General features: G+C 51.6%; 1 protein-coding gene across 1 annotated transcript in view; it reads left to right on the top strand.

The window, feature by feature from the left end:
• SCAMP2 (secretory carrier membrane protein 2) overlaps window positions 1-22,206 on the top strand; it is a 438,214-nt gene that overhangs the window by 373,615 nt on the left and 42,393 nt on the right. The window contains exon 8 of the mRNA XM_069624513.1: window positions 5,455-5,572. Within this exon, the coding sequence (XP_069480614.1) occupies window positions 5,455-5,572 (118 nt within the window). The remainder of the gene's footprint in view (window positions 1-5,454; window positions 5,573-22,206) is intronic.

Below are 22,206 nucleotides of genomic sequence, written 5' to 3'. Positions count from 1 at the left end.
ATGGATACTTAACAGGACATTTACAGTGAAGATGAAGAACCTTCCTTGCTGCAGGGCTACAATGAGGACCAGGCAGATGCCACGGACAATTGGGAAGCAACCCAGCAAGTGGGGGACGGACCCATGGACGCTGCCCCAACAACATCAGGACACTGATGTTCTGTGCCTGGATTCTCCTCCGTCCATCCTGGCTCGCCAGGCCTAGCCTGTAGACGACCAAATGGCCTTCAATGCCATGTTAAGGAAGGGAGCTGATCACTTTCAAATCACTATTCAAGAGGCGGTACCTGAGCAGGACTTTGTAGAAGACATTCTCAAGGAGAAACCCCCCTCAAGCCATGCCATTCCCCTCCTTAATTCTGTTAAGATTGGCCCCTCCCTGGTGTCGCCAGCACAGACCCGGGCTGTGAACCCAAGAGTAGAACAATTATTTCGGCCAGCTCCTTCGGACCCTCAATACATTAAAGGGCACGCCACTCCCGATTCCCTGGTAGTGGCTACCACCCGAAAACTGGCAGGAGTACCCCTTGCTAAGGGGGAGGTGCCTCCAGATAAAGAATCCGAGGTTGTATGCCTTGGGTAAGCGGGTTACCTTGGCTGCCGCATATACCACACGCATAGCGAATAACACTACGCTGCTGGTGAATTATGCTGATGCTCAGTGGAACCTAGTACAGGAAGGTCTCCAGGAGGTCCCAGAACCAGTCAGGTCCAAGCTTCTTACCATTGTGGCCGAAAGCAGGCAAGTACACCGGAATGTAATAAACACTCTGGACACGGCCGAAACAGCAGGCAGGTCTCTGGCCCAGAGCACTTTACTGAAGTGCCACGCTTGGCTTCGTAACTGCTATCATCAACAAGCCCATTGAAGAAATTAACCTCTTCGGGAAGGCGGTCGATGAGGCCCTAGAAACAGCCAAAAAAGAGCATGAGACTCTTAAATCACCACAACAAATTACTCAAAAGCCTTCCCTCCAATGGGGAGGTAATTCCCGTCGGTCCTTTCGAGGGCAGTCCCGTGCAAGTCAGAACAACTATAGCATGGGAAACTTTAATGCTGGACAAACATCAGGAAGCCCTGCATACTACCCACCAAGGGGTCAGCGACGCGGCAAAGCCAGCGGGAGAGGCCCCAACCCTAGAGGAGGCACGGCCTCTGGTCAGAAATGACCATCCGATCCAGGTCCACTCCCATGTCACCCCAGTCGGGGGGCGACTAACATCTTTACTCACGACATGGGAGGGCATAACTTCAGGCCAGTGGGTTATAAAGACGGTCACCCACGGATACAGCCATTGGAATTCGCCCGACCTCCACAATTCAGACCATCTGGAGATCCTGAATCAAGAGGTGCAAGCACTGCTGGGAAAGGACGCCAAAGAAGCCGTCCCTATTCTTCAGGTAAACAAGGGTATTTATTCAGTGTACTTCCTTGTACCCAAAAAGGACCTCACCATGCACCCTGTTCTAGACCTGCGCCCAGCGGACAAGTTCATAAAACCTCAAGTTTTGCATGGTAACGCTACAGGAGGTGATCCCACTGTTGAAACAGGGGGACTACATGGCAATATTGGACATGAAAGATGCACACTTTCATCTTTCAATGTGTCCAGCGCACAGGAAATATCTAAGGTTTATGATAGAAGACAGGCATTACCAATTCAAGGTGCTCCCCTTCGGCATCACCTCGGCGCAAAGGGTTTTTTTCAAAGGTCCTGGCAGTAGCAGCAGCACACCTGCGCAGATAATCCTGCTGGTTTACCCTTACCTCGATGACTGGCTCATAAGAGGGAACTCATACAACACATGTTTTTTGAATACCTAAAAGACTGTGGACCTTCTGTTCAGTCTGGGGTTCTCTATCAACGAGAAAAAATCCAATCTAGTCCCCAGACAAATAAAACTATTTCTGGGAGCTCTAATCCGGATGATAGACGGCCTCGTCTTCCCCTCCAAAGAGAGGGTTCAGAACATGCTTTTTCAGATCCCTCAATATGTAGCCAGTCAGGAGGTGACGGTGCGCAAAGCCATGCGTTTGCTAGGAATTATGGTGTTGTGCATATACTTATTTCCCCACGCGCGGCTGCAAATCCATCCCATGCAAGAGTGGCTCAACAGCCAGTGGTGTCGGGCCAGCAGACAATGGGAAGATCTGGTAGTTGTCTCGCCAGCCCTTGTTCTCTCTCTGCAGTAGTGGTCAAGAGAAAACCTCTTGAAATGGAAAACCTTCACCACCCCTACAGTGGAAGCCCCTCTCACGACAGACTCATCTCTCACGGGGGGGGTGGAGAGGGGCTCACCTGCTTCAGCAGACAGCGCATGCAGTGTGGTCCCCACAAGTAGCGTCCAACCATATAAATTTACTGGAGCTATTAGCGGTGTTCAAGGCATTAAAGGCATTTCAGATGCATCTACAGGGGAAGACAGTGCTGATTCTAACAGACAGCACTACAGCCATGTATTACCTGAACAAACAGGGGGCCACTCACTCTCCGGGGCTATCCAAGCTGTCCCAAAACATTTTGATGTGGGCTCTCGGACACAAGATGTTTCCGTTGTCCCAACATGTTCCAGGGGAACTCAACCTTCTGGCAGATGTGCTCAGCAGTGATTTCCCTCTGCCCATAGAATACGAATGGCGTCTACACAAAGACATCGTGTCCAACGTCTCGCAGAATGGGGCTTGCCAGAGATTGACCTGTTCGCAACTCAGAACGGCCAATGCCAAGACTACGCCTCCAGGTACCCCCAGAAACGCTCCAAGGGGAACGGTCTCTGGATAACATGGTCAGGGAAATTTGTCTACGCTTCCCCCCCACCCCCCCCCCGACTCACCTTCTCAAGAAGATGGTACACAAGATGCACCAGGATCCCGTTACCATGATACTGGTGGCCCCCATGTGGGCCTGCCAACCCTGGTTCGCTCATCTAATGGAAATGTCCCTCTCCCCATCAGTAAAACTACCCTTCCCGTACAACATGTTGGCTCAGGACATGGCGGGGTGGAGAGGGGGGGGAAGACCCTACACCCATTCCCACAAACTCTGAACTTGGCTCCTGAAGTCAGAGTTTGGACACCTACAGCTCCCTCAGAGGTGCATGGACATACTTGTGGAAGCTAAAAAAAAAAAACTAACACACATTATTGCTATGCCAGCAAATGGAAACATTTTGTCATCTGGTGTAATTCCAAGGGCATCCATCCCATCGATTGCTCACCCACACACATTGTGCTGTACCTAACCCATCTATTGGACACTGGGTTGGTCTTCAATTCCCTAAAGGTTCATCTGGCTGCTCTTTCAGCCTACACCGCATCACAACAAAAGGTGTCGTGGTGGAAGATACTGGTGATTAAGGCCTTTATGGAAGGGGTTAAGAGTATTTATCCTTCCATTTCTCACCCAGCTCCTGGATGGTATCTAAATGTGGTTTTAACCAGGCACAAGGGATCTCCCTTTCAGCCAATGCATAAAGCAAGTCTAAAAGACCTGACTTATAAGACGGCCTTCCTAGTGGCTATCACTTGTATTAGAAGGGTTAGCGAACTACAGGCACTTTCTGTTCTAGACCGCTTTGTTACAGTCCACAGGGATGAGGTAGTTCTGCGCACTCACTCCAGATTTGCACCTAAATTAATCTCGGAGTTCCATGTGAACCAATCGATTTGAACTACCTACCTTTTTCCAGAATCCCACTAGCATGGTCGAAAGAAGCCAACACACACTAGATGTGCGCAGGGGAGTCATGTTCTACCTGGAAAGAACTAAACCACTGAGGAAAACAAACCAATTTTTCGTTTCAGTGGCGGCTGGTAGAGAAGGGGATCCTGTCTCTAAATCAGCTATCTCAAGGTGGATTGTTAAATGCATCACACTGTTAAACTTTTGCTAAGAGAGAACTGCCCTTCAAGCCTAGAGCACATTCTACTCGGGGCACTGGGGCATCCATAGCATTAATTGCTAATGTTCCCCTAGAGTCCATTTGCAAAGCGGCAACCTGGAGTTCTGTACACACCTTTACAAAACACTATTGCCTAGACACTCATTCTAGGGTTGATTCTCAGGTGGGACAAGCAGTACTAAGATATATTTTCTCTACTGTTCCTTCTCACAACCCACCTCCAACTCCTGGTACTGCTCGCTAGTCTATGCAGAGAATGTGATTCTATTTGGATTAACAAGCATCCGAAGACATGCATTACTTAACGTAATAGCATTTCTAATGATTGTATCTGCTTAGATTCACATGCTCCCTCTCTACCTCCCCGCTCGGGGTGGAAGGAACATAGACGTCTTACTACTTTCTCTCTTTATGTACTCACCCACTATAGCCTTGGGCTCCCTTATGGCAGAAAAAATACAATCGAGGGACCTCAGCACGTGAGGGATTTTGGGTACACTACACGTCACGATAGGGATAGTGTTACAGACACGCCTATGCCAATGTCCCCTTTCGGTCCCTGAAAGACAAGATGCAATACTCCGCAGTTACCACTGCATGTTGGACCATATGCACAGCATGTGAATCTAAGCACATACAATCATCAGAAATTCTATTATGGTAAGTAATGCATGTCTTATCCTGATGTATCAGAAATATGCCTCTCGCTGGTTGCCACAGAGCTCATCCAGCACCGTGGAACACTGCAACTTTAGCATTTCTAGTAAATACCTCCTTCATGGGCAAATGTACAGCAGCAACGTTTTGTGTTCATGCCAGAAAATATTTCTATGCAAGATCCTCTCAGGTTCAGGTTCCGCATATTCTAGAATCCATTGCTGTAGTAGGCAAAGGGACTTACCTGTAACAATAGTTCTTATGAGGGTATTTGCCACAATTAATTTTCAACCTCTGCTCCCTTCAGCCCCTCCCCATTGCCTGTAGAGCCTATCACCCGCCACCCCTGTGTGCTTAGTATTGTGGGACTGTCATTCTTTTTGGCTCTAATGTTTTAAGGATACACCCCTTGGGACAGATGTTTACAGTCTTTTAATTGTTAAAGGAAACACATTCATGTTTAAACTATTTCCTGGTTCTGGCTTTGAGATAATTCTAAGGTGAGAAATCTGGGGAAGATCCCCTTTCTGGAGATCTGATGATCACTCATGGCCTATGTTGAGACATTTTGGCTGTGCGGGTTGTCTGCTGCAACATCCCTGTCACATCCATTTTAATTGCGGCAATTCTGAAATCACTGGCCATGTAAGTGGTTAAAGGTAAGTAACGTTTCCTCTCAAAGACTTCCACCTGTGACAGGCTAAATGAAAACACAGCTTGCAAACGGAACCTGCTTTGTATGTGTAGCGTGGTTTGCTGGACCCAGGGCACACCTTGAGCTGTAAAAGGATTGGCTGTGAAATTCCTTTCTGCATTCCAAGATCAGATTTAATGATGTAATTGATACAGATGCATTTCAGATGTTTTCATTAACTTGGATTTCTTTTTTGCAGTGGGTGGATTGCCGCAGTGACTGTTCTATCATCAAACGTTGGAGTTGGGATCATAATGTCGGTGGTAGCTGCATTTTTCACGATGTGCAGTGTTCTTTCGATTATCCTGTTAAAGAAGGTAATGTTTGCCCCTCACAGAAAACAGTACTACCCTACTTTAGGATGTTAGTCTGATTGTGTATACTATCATTTTGTTAATCTGAACAGAGTTCTACAATTCTGAATTATACAGTCCTCTCACCAGATGAATCCTAACCCTTTTACTGTGATTTGACCCTTGTATCTCGCCTTCTTCATCCACAATGGGTGGGAATAGTGTTATGTCCTGGCGCAAGCACATTGCTCCTGCTTGCACATCCCCAGCTTGCATGTCCCTGCTTCTATCCTCTTTCTATTTGTATGCAATGTTTTGTCCCGGGTACGCTTCCATATAAGTTTGAGCGGTGAGCCTTGTCAAATTACTTGTCATGCTATATGCTTTCTTCAGTTTGAGCACAAGCAGCTTTCCTCAAGCAGCAACAAAAAAAATAACAATTTATAATGGTGGCTTCCCACTGTGGTAATATGAAGTTATTCGATAAATATAGTTGGTAGTTCTGCAGCAACAGACCAAAACGTGTCGGACTCCTTCTATCCTGACAACTGTCCAATGCTATATTTAGATTTTGTTATGATACTCTTCGGATATGATGTTTAAAGTGGTCATTCATAATGAATGTCCTTCGTTTGGGTTATTGGCCTAGACATTGATTGTGATGTAAGATACATTACCCTGTTATGCAGTTAGTATTTCTCCTTTCAGTAGAAATGATTCCGAGAGGTTTCCTGAGAAGCTGATGGATCTTTTTTATATTGAAGTTGCTTCAAATGTATCGATGTGATCATTAACATCTACATCCTTGTTTTGTAATATTCCAATCCCATCACTATTTTGCCTTTCTGCCTCCTATTCTGTCCTATTGCTGCCTCACACTCCTGTTCTTTGTTTTTAATGCTATTCGATCTTATAGCAGCAGTGAGAAATGTTAAACTTTACACTGTCTCAGTACACACTTGGTTTCTCAACAGCTGTAACCCGTTGTGTATTCACCCTTTATCAGAGGTGCTCCTATAATCTAGTCTATAGGTTTATACTAACATGTCGGCCATTTGACTGTTTTGAAGATCCCTCCTTTCCTCCACCCAAAACACAGGACTTCTTTTCACTCTACCGTAAAACGCCTAAGGTGCCAAGGTGGTGGGGTTCAGCACACCAACCTAGAAAGGCGGGCCACCCTTTGATTCCTATATATGCTCCAGTGTTGACATATGTGGTAGGGATTAACTCATTCCAAGGGCTCGCCCTGCTGTGTATGCAATTCTATTTCAAGACAGTGCCACATTGTTAGTCATCAGAGACATTAGCCCTTCCACTGGCAGTGCCTCTCTATAGCAGCCAGGCCTCCTCTCCCTGAGGAGTGGGAAAACTATTTGACAAAGGCCTAAATTATGCCCAAGTTACTCCACTGAACATCCTAGGCGCTCCAAGACTACTATGGTGGTGATTTGGCACAGTATAAAAGCCTATTTGCCTGGCATAACAAATGGGATATAGCCATTCTCTGCACTCTTTTATCCCAAACATAGGATTTTACTAAAGCAAAGGGCTATTTCTCAACATTGATATGAATCCAGAAAATGTTGTGGGATTTCTTCTTCTTGCATTATCAGTATCGCAATCTCGGATTATCTTGTGTGACCCCTGCTGCGAGGAAGCCTAGGTTTGGATTTTGAGGACCAAGCTTTTCTTGAAGTGGAACTCTTGAGGAGAAGGACAGAGCACAGCCCTGGAACTTTCCGATTTGTATCATCTGTCTATTAGGAAACATCTGGACACTAGCCTACAAGTCTTCCTCTGCAACCGTTGCTCTTTAGTTCCCTCTTAGTGGCCCATCTAAGCGAAGGGCAGAGTGCCAACACCTAAGGCTCACTATGTAGATCGGGTACTCCGCTTGCAGAGTCTGGCCCGTGTTAGTACCTGTTGATCGATTGCGAGTCTACCACAGTGCTTTCTTCCCCTTTTGTTAAACTGCATGTCTCGCTTGTGCTGGGTACCAGTTTTACTTGTATCCAGACTCTTGATCTCTTCTGAACTTTATGGATGATGCAAAGAGCCATGCCCAACCTGCTCAGAGGCAGACACCCGGGGACTGACTGGGAGCGGCTCCCCACACCACGGGAACCCCTGCGTCACTTACCTGTGGAGTACCCCACGGATCCACACGCTCACCTCTCCTTTTCAACATCTACAAGAGACACCTACTTGACATTGTCAATAAATCCGGTATCTCCTGCTACAACTACGCTGATGACACACAAATGCCTCAGACATCACAAACTGCCTTGCACAGGTGGACCCATGGATGACTGCAGTCTAATCCTCAATCCTAGCAGAACAGAGGTGATGCTCCGTAATCCAGCAGGTTCTAACTTCACCACAATTCCATGGCCTAAAGCGGTGGAACCTGCCCAATCCCATCAAACCATAGAATGAAATCTTGGAGTGAAAAGACAAACCCCTCACTATTGATCCACAGGGCAAAACCATTGTCATAAGCCATTTCCCCCAGCTACTTAACATTCACCCACAGGGCTCTGACCATAATTTCTTTTATACTATACAAACACTATGCAAACAGCCTCCATCTCGGAACCCGATTACCTAATGAGGAAACTTCAAAGCATTCAAATGGCAGCAGCAAGACTACGTAGAATGAAGAGATAAGAACAGATTTACGGCAGCATATGCACTCCCCACTGGTTACCCCTAAAAAAGGGTTATTTTCAAAACGTTGTGCAACCCTCCTCGTTCATACCAGAGGGGGCCCTTGCTCCTTCAGAAGTAAGTTTCAACACTACACTCCTTTCAGAACGCTTAGATCTAACAATGTGGCACAATTCCCCAATTTCAACAAGACACAGCAAAGAGTATCCTCTTTTTCAGTTCTGGCCACGAAACTGTGGAACACCCTGCCCAAAACTCTCCCCCTGGAGGCGATCCACCCGATTTTCAGGAAACCGCTCAATACTTGTCTTTTCAACCAACCACTTTGAAAGAAAAGGAAAATAGCCACTGACCAGTAACTTGGACTAATTCATGACCAGCATTTTTCAAAACTCTTGCCACTCCCATCTGTGGGAACCAAGCTGACTCATGGAACCTCTCCTGCATGACACGGGTTTGCACTTTTTAATCTCGGTAAGATCTACCACCAAGAGGCAGGAAGTGACAACACCCTCACCCCACCACCTCATCCCTTAACTAACCCCTCACTACTAAAATCTTGCATCTTTACACCTTTCACTCTCCTGTAGATAACCTCCTAGGTCTACTGTACTGAACAGATTCAGACCCTATCCATCTTCTTTCAACAACCATGTAAATTGTTGCACTCACAATCCGGGGGCTGCCCATGTAACTGACATACCCAGTTGGCGCCAACCACAAATGTTTTTCATATCGACACACAGGTAACTGGTGCTTCTGAACTGCATCTATCAACACCAAAGGTTTCTGCATGGAAAAACTGAATATAAAAGACTGAATGGGATATTTGGTGGAATTTCGACCAAGTGAAAATCTCAAACAGCCGAAAAATGTGGCCAAATGCCCCATTATATGGCATTATAGTAAACTAGGAAGCAGGGCCTGCCGGGTGTCCCCTACCCACCCCACCACTGCACCCGTTCGAATAAAAAATATTAAAGGACCGGACCCTGCAATACCGGTTCCCGATCACGGAAGTGAATGGGAATAGGCGTTGCAGGGACACCCTGAGTTGGCAGCACACAGAAAAGTGTGCCGCCAACAGGTAAGTGGGTTTTGGGTGGGATCGGGTTATCTGACAGGGCTGCAGGAGGAAATAATGAATGTTAGTTTCAAACAAATAACTTGCAGTCATTTCTTCCTCAGTCATTTTGGATGCAGACAATTTACCCAAATTCTTCTGCATCTGCATTCCCGCTATCTGACTAATGCACCCTGCCCTCTTTTCTTGCATAATCATACGCAGCAAGGCCGAAATTATCGGCAGAAGGGTGCTATATAAGACAACTTTACATTACATAATTGGTGTGGTGTAGGAACCGTGCAAGCACTGTTCTGGGAGGTCTTGGATGTTACTGCAGGGGAGTCCAGAAGATCCGAGGCATAGTAAACCGAACAATGAGGAGCGAACAAAGAATCCAGGAGAAGCAGCAGGTGATGCCAAACCGAATGAAAAAATCAGCAAATTGAACCAAGGGGCAAGGGTACTGGACAGGAAATAAAGGATCCAGGTAGAAGAAATGAGGAGCCGAAGGCAGGAGAAGGTACAAGGCAAGAAGAAACAGAAGAGTCAGGGAAACAAAACTGGTAAAGTGCAGGCAAGAAGGAAACCAGAACAAAAGGAATCGCAACTTCTCCAGCATGAGGTCTAGCATGTATTCATATGCTCATGAATATTCCCTGTCGTCAGGCTGAAAATTCTTGGTAAAAGAAATAAGTTTCACTTTCACTTAAACTGTATTCCTCCTCTAAACCAATCACTGTCCTCTGGGTCATACTGCCCCCATCCAATGATCGTCCTCTCCCTAAACCCCTCCTCTGGCACCTATCTTCAGATTGTTACTGCACGCTTCAGTGTTGGGAGTCCTCTAGTTTGCTCTCCAAGCTATTTGTACATTTCTTTAAGTTTTTGTTTCAAAGAAATCTGTGTGCTCTTTTCTTAATCTGCTGACAGCGGGGTCCTGTTGTCGGTGAAGTTCCACGCCCCTCAAGGGTGACGATCAACAAAGATTCTACAAGGCCTTTGAGCCTACTTCGCGCCCTCCGACCATGATGGAGGCGGAGGGAAGTTCTCTCTTCAGGCCCTGCACCAAATGCAGGCTATGGAATGTGTTTGTGGAGGACAAACGCCTTAAATGCCTTTTCTACCTGCAGCCGGACCACAAGGAGGTGGACTAGGCGATATGCCTCGGATTCTCCAAGAAAACAACGAAAGACAGGCATAGTAGGCTGCCGGCATGGCTTAACACCAAGGCCTCTGACCCGTGCTGCAAGCAGGATCATGCCTCACCCAGGACCGGGCAGTCCGAGGAGCGGACCGTTGAGGGCGCCTCATTAGGCCAAGAGCCGAAAATCTGAGTCCACCAGGTTAGCTGCAGAAGCGGGTCCCAAAGTGGATAGGGCACGATCAGCATCACCTTCCGCCTCCATCGCCAGCCGTCAGTTGCGCTCCTCTTCGACCAGGAAGTAATCTACCCCGGCTAAACTACGAGAGAAATCCAAGAAGCAACAGACGAAGCAGAAGGCCGAACAACCCAAGCAGGCTCAACCAGCGCAGGCTAAGACCTTGGTGGCTCCGTCAACGACTGTGACTGCCACGACCTCTAACTGCGCTGATTCTGCGAGGGTAGCTGTCACGGCTCAGGTGTCCCTACCCCCAAGGCGTGACACCGCTGCAGTGACTTTGGCAAGGTCTGCAGGTATGCCAGAAGGGGTGAACCCAGCTCGGGCTCCGGTTCAAGAAAAAATTGGGGGGTGAGTATGCCCCAAAACGGCCCTCCCCGGCTGTCACTAAACCATGGAGGTCTCGTCCACGGACGACGAAGATCAGGAGTCCTTGCATACGGTCCACAAGGACGTGGAAGAGGACGACGGCACAGTGCCTAGTTTTCCTGTTTCGCCTTCTCGTTTCCTTGGATATTCTGTCGACTCTTCACACCTTGGTGTCAGAGATCCAGATGAGGGTCCCCGATCAGCCTCCAGAGAAGTCATCCAATGTTCCAATTTCAACCTCCTCCACCAAGTCGGACCCCTTCTTCCCAAGCAGACCCAGAAATAGGTACAGGAACGGATACAGCCACGACGAATGATGACGAAGACAGTGAATCACCACATTTGGATGCTCCACACAGGGTGTCTCCACTGGATGAGGTGGGATCGTTCCACTCCATGATTGCCAGGGCCTCCAAGCTGTTCAGCTAGTGCCCAAAGAAACCAAAAAGGAGGGCTTCTTGTATCAAAGGCAGGAGGCCAAGCCTATCATGCCAGTGCCCTTTCTGGACGTTGTTTGGGAAGAGGGACTGGCCCTCATGAAAGAACCCTTGCACGGCTCCAGCCAAGCAGGATAGGCTGGAGAAGAAATATAGGGTGCCTGACACCGTAACCCAAGTAAGTGCCTGAGGTTGCAGCCATCGCCGGATTCGGTGGTATCGGCGTCCGCGTGGAAACGGTCGGCTAACGCGTCCTCATCATCTTAGGTCCCTCTGGACAGCGAGGGGAAAAGGATGGACGCCAAGGGAAAGAAGGTGGTTTACACTGCAGCGTCCACTACAAAGGCGGCCAATGCCTTGGCGATCCTGGCCAGGTACGACAGGGAGCTGTGGTACAAACTGGGGCCGATCATGTTTCCTCCCCGATGAGAAGAAGATGGAGGCAATGGCTCTCTTCCAGGAAGGGGAAGTAGTGTCTGATCACACCATCACAGAGGCATTGGACTTCGCAGACACTTGGTTTTGACAGATGGGGAACAGTGTCTACCTTCGTTGCCAAGGTTGGATGAAAGCCACGAATTTCCATCAGGACGTCCAAGCGAAGGTGCTGGACATGCCCTTCGATGGAGAGAATCTGTTTGGGAAGGTCGTCGAATCTGTCCAGGCCATCAAAACAAATACGGAAACGGCCAGTTCCCTGGGTACTCTCCAGCAGCACTGCTCGTCTTTTCGCTCCTCCGAGGGAAAGTCAAGCAGGTCTTCAAAAGGTTTCTCCACATTGTTCCAACAGACTTCCAGATCATCAACGCAGGACGCTTACCGAGGCCGTTCCGAGGCCTACGGTAGCAGAGGACAGCATCGCTATCACCCGCAGAGCAGGATGTCCGTGCTAAAACATGCCTGAACCGACCGGGACATCGGGCCCCCACTCGTGCACCCCGATAGGAGGCCAGCTAAATAGGTTAGTCAGCGAGTGGTGAAAGATCACCACTGACAGATGGGTGCTGGACGCTCTCGCCCTAGGACACACCCTGGAGTTTCAACGCAGGTGTCTGTGGATCCCTCCAGTTACCCGTCAGGAGCAGTACATCCCTCAGCTCCTGGAAGAGGTATGGGCCATGCAGCGAAATGAGGCGATGTAGCTAGTTCCCCAACGGCTCCGGGGCTCCGGAGTCTATTCCAGATACTTTCTGGTCAGAAAGAAGACTGGGCTGGATACCCATTCTAGACCTACGATGTCTCAACAAATACCTAAAGTCCCAAATATTAAGGATGGTCACATTGCAACACATGCTCGACCAACTGGAAAAAGGAGACTTCTTCAACTCATTGGACCTGGAGGATGTCTACTTCCACATGCTCAAGAAACATCTGAAAGTTTCTATGTTTCATGGTGCAGGGACATCACTACCAATTCAAGGCTCTACCTTTCGGCTTAGTCAGCCCCCACTAAATGCTGGCACCAGTGGTGCCCATGTACGTCTACAGGGCATACACGTATACCCTTACCAGGACGGCTGGGTATTTCGGGCCCACTCACCGGGAGCTGGCTGTCGGACACACAGACACGACTGGCTGGCTACTGACTGATCTGGGATTCTCCGTCAACTATCCAAAATCCTGCTCAACGCCATCACAGAACGCACTGTTCGCCAGACTCAATACAGTGTCTTGCCTTGCTTCGCCCCCAGAGGAGAGGATAGCAGCCATTCAAGGAAAGGTGCAACGGCTGTCGTCGGCAAAGACGGCCTCGGTGCGGGCCATCTAGTTGTTACTGCGCATGTCGTCCTGCATCTACCTCGTCCATCTTTGCAGGTGCTGCCCCTTCAGGCATTCCTCGACGCCCGCTGGATAAAGGTGCCCAGAAGCTTCATGGACAAGATCTCTCTCAATGAAGAGTTCTGTTGGGCGATAAGCTGGTGGGGTGTCCGCTCCAACATTGCCCAGGGCACAGGGTTTCAAATCCCCCCCCCCATTCCTCCCCCATACCAGGAGACTGTCACCACGGACGCCTCAATGGGGGGTTGGGGAGCGCACACCAGATGTCTGCACACCAGAGGCCTGTGGCTACCGGAGGAGAAGGTTCTTCATATCAACATCATGGAGCTACAGTCAGTATTCTGGGCCCTCAATGTGGTGAGGATCTTCATGGACAACACCACCACCATGTCCTACATCAGGAAGCAGGGGGGCACTCCATCTCAGGCGCTCTCCAAGGAAGTGCAGGACTTGTGGCGCGGGGCTGTTCCTCGTCCCTCTCTACCTAGCGGGAGTGAAGAACACCATTGCAGACTCCTTCAGCAGGGAACTGCGCTCCTGCCACGAGTGGGAGCTTCGTCAGGATCGGGTGGACCACCTATTCATTAGATGGGGCAGGCCCCAGATCGATCTGTTGCAGCAGCAAACTCCAAATGCCAGAAGTTTTCCAGCAGATTCCACCAGCCGAGGAGCCTGGGGGGTGAGTTCTTCCTGTGGGAAGGACTATTCATGTACACGTTCCCTCCGTTCCCTCTCCTGCTACGAGTCGTCAATGCACTTATATTGTCCACGCAGTATGATGCTCATCGCCTGGCCGGGGCAAATTTAGTATCCGGACCTTCCGGTCAAGCTGCCAGTCGATCCGAATCTTCTCACCAGAGAAGGAGACGCAATCCTTCATCATGACCCAAGATCGCTGAACCTGAAGGCTTGGCTCCTGTAGCCCTAGATTTTGGAGGATATGAGTTGCCTTCGGACTGCAGAGAGGTCCTCTCCAGAGCAGGGTATTGACTTTGAAGTGTTACAGTCACAAGTGGAAGCGTTTTGCTACATGGTGCAGGTCTCAGAAGATTACCCCTCAGATTATGGCCCCTCAGGTCCTTCCATACTTAGTATCCTTGGCCAAGACCGGACTGGTGTATGCCTCTATTGTACATCTGGCGGCTATCTCCCGCTACACCAGGTCTCCAGGAAGATCTTCACTTTGGTCCTACCGACTCATCAAGGAATTTCTCAAAGGTCTTTTTGTTTTGATCTTTCCCGCCGGTTTAGGATCCTACTCCGGCGTAGGAACTCAATCTGGCCCCTTTCGAGTGTATGCGTCAGGCCCCTCATTGAGTTCCTCTCATGGAAAACGGCTTTCCTTGTGGCCATCATCTCTGCCAGAAGGGTAGGTGAGATCCAGGCCCTATCCTGCAAGCAACCATACCGGACTTTCCACAAATCGAGGGTGGTGCTGTGCACGCACCCCTCTTTCATGCCGACGGTTCCAGCAGAATTCCAAAAACACCTTTGGTGTTATCCATTTTCTTTTCCGAAAACCTTAGTCACCAGAGGAAAGGGCCTTAGTACACTCACTGGACGTTGCTCGTGTCCTGAATTTCTACGTGACACGCACAAAGTTTTCGGAAGACTACACAACTGTTTGTGAAATGTTGGTCCTGTGACCCATTTGAAGGCCTTGCCCAAGGCTTCCATTTCAAGGTGGCGCTCTGACTGCATCACGCATTGTCATCGGTTCGCGAACCCCCTGTCCGAGCACCCACTCCACCAGAGCGATCGCTGAGACAACGGCGTTCCTGTCTGGTGTGCCCCAGCTGGACATCTGCAGGGCTGCTACGTGGAGCTCGACGCACACCTTCACAAAGTTCTACTGTGCTGACAGAGATTCCAGATAGGAGTTGGACAGGCAGTGCTACGCTTGAGGTGAGCCTGTTCCAGAGGTAAGAGTTAATTGCATCTGTTGAACCTTGCCCCTCCCCCATGTTTATGTAATGTTGTACTGCTATGCAGTCGTTATTTATGAGCATGTGAATCCATCCCAGACCCCATGCTGGGGAAGGTTTAAGTTACTTACCTGTAACTATGATTCTCCAGCATGGGTCTGCAATGGATTCACATGCAAACCCTCCCTCTGTGGCTCTTCTTGGTCATACTGCCACTTTACGTGCTTACCAAATCTGAAGATGGCTGCCAGGGGAGGGGCTTTAGAGAGAGGACTGTCATTGGATGGGGACAGTATGACCCAGAGGCCAGTGATTGGTTTACAGGAGAAATATAGTTTTTAAGTGAAAGTGAAACCGTTTTTTCTTTTACTGGCTGGGAATATTCATGAGCATGTGAATCCATGCCAGACCCATGCTGGTGTATAATAGTTCCAGGTAAGTAACTAAAACCTTTAAGACCCAGCGAGTAGAGACATGAGGACTTATGTAGGATACTGCATCAGAATGAGGCTGGATGACTGTGGCAAAGGGAACCATGGCAATGGTTGTAGTGTGCAGACAAGGGCCCAGAATTTTGATTCACATTCATGCATGTTCGAAGAACAATTGCAGTACCCATAGTTTTGGCTAGTAACCACGCCAGCATAGAGGGCGCAGGCTAGGATTCCATGACGGTCTGCCCCAATTGTGCTAGAGCGGATACAGACACCATGCCCTGGGGGCAGACGCAGGTAAGTGCTGCAGTCTTGCGAGAAACACACAACACTCTGCACCATACTTCCTAAGAGGGACAGGCAGGTTTCCAAGGGTACTGTTAATAGAAATGGCAATAGAGTAGAAATGCATGGACGTGTGAGGCTAGTTCCCAAGACCTGTCACTGGCTGAATACCCTTTTCAATCAATGTAATGCAGGTGACCATGCCGAATATGGGCATCACATACAGCCTTGACTTCAAACTAAGGTTGCCAATCGACCGGTAATGGTGGTGGCCGAGGTGGTGAGAGGCCATAGGAATGGGGAATGCAGGCCTTCAGCAGGGATACATGAAATCTAGGATGTACATGCCAACCAGTCGGTAACGTGAGGCTGTAGGCTACCAGGGATATTTGCTTCTGAACAACAAAGGGGCCGATTTAAGGGTGGGGAGGGGGCACCTTTTGTGGGTACATTCTGTAAGGACATTTCTGATGCTTTTTAATTTGCTTAGAATCACATGCTGTGCATATGGTCCGACATCCAGTGGTAACCGCAGAGTATTGCATCTTGTCTTTTGGGGACTGAAAGGGGACGTCCCTCACGCGCCGAGGTCCCTCGGATAGTTTTTTCCACCCAGATAACTGTTCGCCCTATGGCGGAGCTCTTACAAGAGACATTGTTTATCTTACCGACTTGTCAGTTATTCACCGTTAAGTCACTTCGCTCACCAAGAACATCTTCGACAAACTACAGGGGAGTCTACGGCTGTGGATTTCAGCGCCTAAAATCCAGCGGTCGGATTTTCCACGTGGTCGGGCCCTCTGGCCGGCCTATACAGTAGGGAGAGTGGGGTCGGGGTGGCCATATTGTCGGTATGTCTTTCCTCCTTTCCCCTCTTTTCCCTTTCGGTCTGGTCATCCTTCCCTTTAGCTATGGAAAAGACTCCTTTTAGATTCTGCCCTAAGTGTAGGGTCCGATATCCTTGGAAGGACGAACACAGGACGTGTAACGCCTGTCTCCCCCTAGAGCACGACAAGAAGCGGTGTGCTGCCTGCAAACTCCTTTGGCCTAAGACCCTTAAAAAGCCGTGTAAAGCGGTGGGCCGCGTATGGTATGTCGCAGGTGGAACTCACTTCCCCCACCGCCACACCCGATGCAAGTGACAGGGGTACTTCGGATGTCCAAACATCCATTGCAGATGTTATAGACCTCGAGGCGGACATTTCTAGGTCTGCCACACCCTTCCCTGACCCTTTAAGGCCTGACTCTGGTCTCGCTACAGGGACAACGCCCGGCGACGGGGGCGTACAAGCACATCACACTAAGCAAACAACCCCTATACCATTTTCGATGTCTTTGTCGAAAAAGGTGAAAGCCCCAACAGGGCCGCCAAAAAGTTCGCCGGTTCCCTCGGATCGTTCAGATCCAAAGCATTCCCCGCATCCGCAGCAGCGTCTTGCGACTGGGCAATCTAAATCAAGTAAGGGCGCTGCTCCAAAAACTTTACACAGCGAAGTGCGGAAATCTGACGTTTCGACGGTCCCGAAGGCTGCGGTAGGCCCGAAAACTACGGCTAGGCCTCTACCCGGGAAACCGACTGCTAGGCCCTCTAGCGCCGCGGAAGGTACTACACCTACCGATAAACCATCGGAACCTCTGTCTCACGCCGATTTGGCGACTATCGAAAGCAGCATCGAACGAATTACTGTGGCGGTGGGTCTTAACCCGGTCCCGCCTAAAGTTATGGGACAAGCCGCGGAAAACGTTTCGACGGATTGGGATCCCGATTCTTACGATGAGTACGCAGATAGTCAAGAGCCTCTTTCTCCAGCATGGGGTCTGGCATGGATTCACATGCTCATGAATATTCCCCGTCGTCAGGCTGGGAATCCTCGGTAAAGAAAAAACCAGTATCAGTTTCGTTTCTGATCTGTCTTTCGTAGTAATAACCAATCACTGGTCTCTGCGTCATACTGACCACAGCCAATGACTGCCCTCTACCTAAGCACCGCCTCTGGCAGCCATCTTCAGATTTTTACCGCACGTTCATGTGTTGGGATCCTCGTGCTATTGCTCTCGAGCGTTAGTGCTATTTTTTCGCGCTTTTTCACAAAAACTTCGATTCTTCGGTCAAAAGAGCCTCAAGCTCCACCGATCCTACATCCGATCAACGGGGACCCGTGTCGGATTCGTCTGTGCCCCTCAAGGGTGAAGATTTCGTCGAGCTACACTTCGGAGGACTCCAGAAGCTTCTCAGGCCCGGTCTCGGAGATGGCCCAGGAGAAGGGAAGCTCGACGCCCGGAAAGCTGTTCAGGGTCTGCCCTGGATGCCAGCTGCAGAACGTCTTTAAGGAGGACGAACACTCTTTCTGCCTTTACTGCCTTCATGAGGACAAAACGCACGTGGAGAAGGACTGTGCGTTTTGCGGCAACATGTCGGAACGGACCATGAAGGACCGTCCTCAACGTCTCGCCAACTGGCTGGAGGGTAAGAGCCCGTCTGGCGAGAAGAAGAAGAAATCCGAGCGGTCTTCTAAGACCTTTGAGGGCGCCCCGGTGACGGGGGCCCAACATAAGGCCAAGCACAGCGAGTCCGCTGGCACCGGGAGCGCCGAACGGTCGGGCTCTACGGGCGCCAGGCAGGGCGCACCCTCCCCGGCACCATCAACCACGAGCCAACGCTCTGGGTCGGGTAAGAGGAAGGCCGAGCACCCGGCGAAGCTCCTGGAAAGACCCCGGTCGAGCTCTAAGGCAGAGGAGGAGCGTGGCAGTGCCCCCTCCCTCAAGGATAAGGCGGTGAGCGCACCTAAGGTGGTGAAGGCCTTGATCCATCCGACCAAGCCCTCTATCGAAACGGTCGCGGCGGCCCTGGCCCAGCCTGTGGAGGCTGCACCAGTGGTGGCGACCCCAGGGCCCAGAATCTCCCTGCCTCCTCGGAGGGAGTCTTCTTTTGTGCCCATCGATAGGACCCCCGTGAAACCCTCCGTGGGGAAGAAGGGGGGGCAGGGCGTCGTCGTAGATTCGGCCTCAACCTCAGAAGAGGAGCTGATCGAGGTCTTAAGCCACGGCCTAGGCGTGGAACAAGGCCAGCCCGTCGGAATGGGCCCCGACGCAGCTGACGACGACGACATCGTCGAGGATACCGACGGGGCCCCTGCTCGCCCGTCGGATTCCCCTCTGCCAGCGCCGCGAGACAACTCGGCGGCCATTTTGCTGGCCATACAGTCCTTATGCACCGAGATAAGGACGAGGCTACCGTTACCGACGGAGGAACCTCTCCCGTCGGGGGATCCAGAACCGGGACCTTCTGGTGTTCCCCCTACCAAGAAAAGAAGGATCCATCCTCCACCTCCTTTTCAACCGTCGCGCCCCGTCCAGCCCTCCTCCCCGTCCACCCGAGGGGATGATACGGGGACTGACACGGCAGCGACGGGTACGGACGACGAGGCATACGACGAGGATTTTCCGTCGTCGCCTCCCACCAGGGCTTCTCCGCCCGACGAGATCGGATCTTTCCACTCCATGATCTCCAGGGCTTCCGAGCTTTTCCAACTCTGCCCTGAGGAGAAGAAAAAGGAAGGCTTCCTTTATCAGCGGCGCGAGGCCAAGAGGAAGACGGTCCTCGCAGTGCCTCTGTTGGACGACATTTGGGATGAGGGCCTTTCCCTCCTCAAGAACCCTTCCACTACGCCAGCTAGAAGAGACCGGTACGAGAAAAAGTACCGGGTCCCGGACACGGCCCCCCTATGCCTCCGGGCGCAGCCTACCCCGGACTCCGTCGTCTCCGCGGCAACCAGGAAGAAAGCGGGGGGGGTGCGGCCTCCACATCGACTTCCCCGCCGGACGGCGAGGGAAAGAAATTGGATGCTATGGGACGTAGAGTCATCTCGTCGGCAGCGACGACGATTAAAGCGGCCAACGCCTTGGCTATTGTGGCCCGCTACAACAGGGAGCTCTGGTACAAGATAGCTCCCCTGCTGGATTTTCTGCCGGACGACAAGAGGGCGGAGGCCCTTGAGATCCTCCAGGAAGGTGAAGTGGCTTCGGACCACGCCATCACCGTGGCGACGGACATCGCCGACACTGGGTTCCGCCAGCCTGGCAACGGCGTTTGCCTTCGACGTCGTGGATGGCTCAAAGCTACGGACTTTCGGCAGGACGTCCAGACCAGAGTCCTGGACATGCCCTTCGACGGGAACAACCTGTTTGGGAAGACAGTGGACGATTCCCTTCAGGCCATCAAGGCGGATACTGAGACGGCCCGGGCCCTTGGAGTCCTGCAGCAACGACGGACGCCCTCTCGGAGCGGCGGAGGCAAGGGCGCCTCCAAAGGTTCCGGCGGCGGTTTCGCTTCCTACCGTCAAGCGGCCCGCTCGTCGTCGCAAGAGGCCTACAGAGGACGAGGCAAGTCTAGCGGACCCCGCCGTTGTCGCCAAGGAGGTCAAGGCGGCAAGGCCGCGTCCAAGCAGGATTGAACCGGCCGTGGGGTCGGGCCCCCACCGAAGCACCCCGGTGGGAGGCCGGCTGGCGGGCTTCGTCAGCGTGTGGGAGTCCATCTCCACCGACCGTTGGGTGCTGGACGCCCTGGCCCGGGGCCACGCGCTCGAGTTTCAAAGAAGGTGCCCGCGCGTCCCCCCCGTGGCCAGGAAAGAACTTCACGTCCCTCAACTTCTCCTGGAGGTAAAGGCGATGCTCAGAAAGGGCGCCATCGAACTCGTCCCAAAGAGGCTTCGGGGCTCCGGAGTCTACTCGCGATACTTCCTCGTGAAGAAGAAGACGGGAGGATGGCGCCCCATCCTGGACCTGCGACGGCTGAACAAGTTCATCAAGGCGCAGAAGTTCCGGATGGTCACCCTCCAGCACGTCCTGGGTCAACTGGAGGAAGGAGACTTCCTATCGTCGTTGGATTTGGAGGATGCCTACTTCCACATTCCCATCCTAAAGGGGCACCGAAAATTCCTCAGGTTCGTGGTCCAAGGGCGTCATTACCAGTTCAAAGCCCTTCCCTTCGGACTACGGTCGGCACCCAGGGTATTCACCAAGTGCCTCGCACCGGTGGCGGCGCAGCTGCGCCGCGAGGGTATTCACGTCTACCCCTACCTGGACGACTGGCTCATCCGCGCCAAGACGAAGGAGCTCGCCGTGGTCCACACGGCAAGGACCGTCCAACTCCTCACGGACCTGGGATTCTCCGTGAACTACGCCAAATCCCACCTGGTGCCCGCGCAAGTCGCACTGTTTCTGGGAGCGAGGCTCGACACAGTGTCCCTTCTGGCCTCCCCGTCGGAGGAGAGGACCAGGACCATCTTGGGCAAGGTGCAACGGATGTTGGTGGCCGACGCGGCCAAAGTGAGATCCATCAAGTCCCTCCTCGGGATGATGTCTTCCTGCATCTACCTCATTCCCATGTGCAGGCTCCGGATGCGCCCGTTGCAAGAATTCCTGGATGCGCGCTGGATCCAGACGACGGGCAGCTTCGAGGAAAGGATCAAGCTCGACGAGAGTTTCCGACGAGCGATACGGTGGTGGGGTACCCGCGCGCATCTGACGGCGGGCATGGACTTCCAGACCCCAGCCCACCAGGAGACTGTGACCACGGATGCCTCCCTGGAAGGGTGGGGAGCGCACACCGAAAATCTGCACGCGAGGGGACTCTGGCTCCCGACGGAGAAGTCCCTGCATATCAACGTCCTGGAGCTCCGTGCAGTGTTTTGGGCCCTCAGGTCCTTCCTTCCGTCCCTCAAGGGCAAGGTGGTGAGGATCTTCACCGACAACACCACCACCATGTTTTACATCAGGAAACAGGGCGGAACCAGGTCCCCAGCGCTGTCCAAGGAGGCGCAGGACCTGTGGCATTGGGCCGTCGCCCAAGGGATTTTTCTGGTGCCGTTTCATCTGGCAGGGATAAAAAACACCATCGCCGACTCACTCAGCAGGGAGCTGCGCTCGTGCCACGAGTGGGAACTACGGCAGGATCTGGTGGATCGCCTCTTCCGACGGTGGGGCACACCCCAGATCGACCTGTTCGCGACGGCGACGAACACCAAGTGCCGGAGGTTCGCCAGCAGGTTTCCCCAGACGAGGAGCATGGGCGATGCTTTCTCGTTCCCCTGGGAGGGCCTGTTCCTCTACGCGTTCCCTCCCTTGCCTCTGCTAATCCGGCTCGTCAACCAGCTCAAGAGGTCACGGTGCAGGATGATCCTCGTCGCACCTGCGTGGCCGAGGCAGATATGGTTCCCGGACCTTCTGGACTTGTCAGCGTCCCCGCCGATCAAGCTGCCGGCGGACGCGGATCTACTCTCCAGGGAAGGAGGCGCCATCCTCCACCACGACCC

The sequence above is a fragment of the Ambystoma mexicanum genome, chromosome 11 (assembly GCF_040938575.1).
Source record: "Ambystoma mexicanum isolate Mex_15411 chromosome 11, UKY_AmexF1_1, whole genome shotgun sequence".
Taxonomy (NCBI): domain Eukaryota; kingdom Metazoa; phylum Chordata; class Amphibia; order Caudata; family Ambystomatidae; genus Ambystoma; species Ambystoma mexicanum.
The sequence above is the reverse complement of the archived record's forward strand: the minus strand, read 5'-3'. Positions and strand labels throughout refer to the sequence as shown.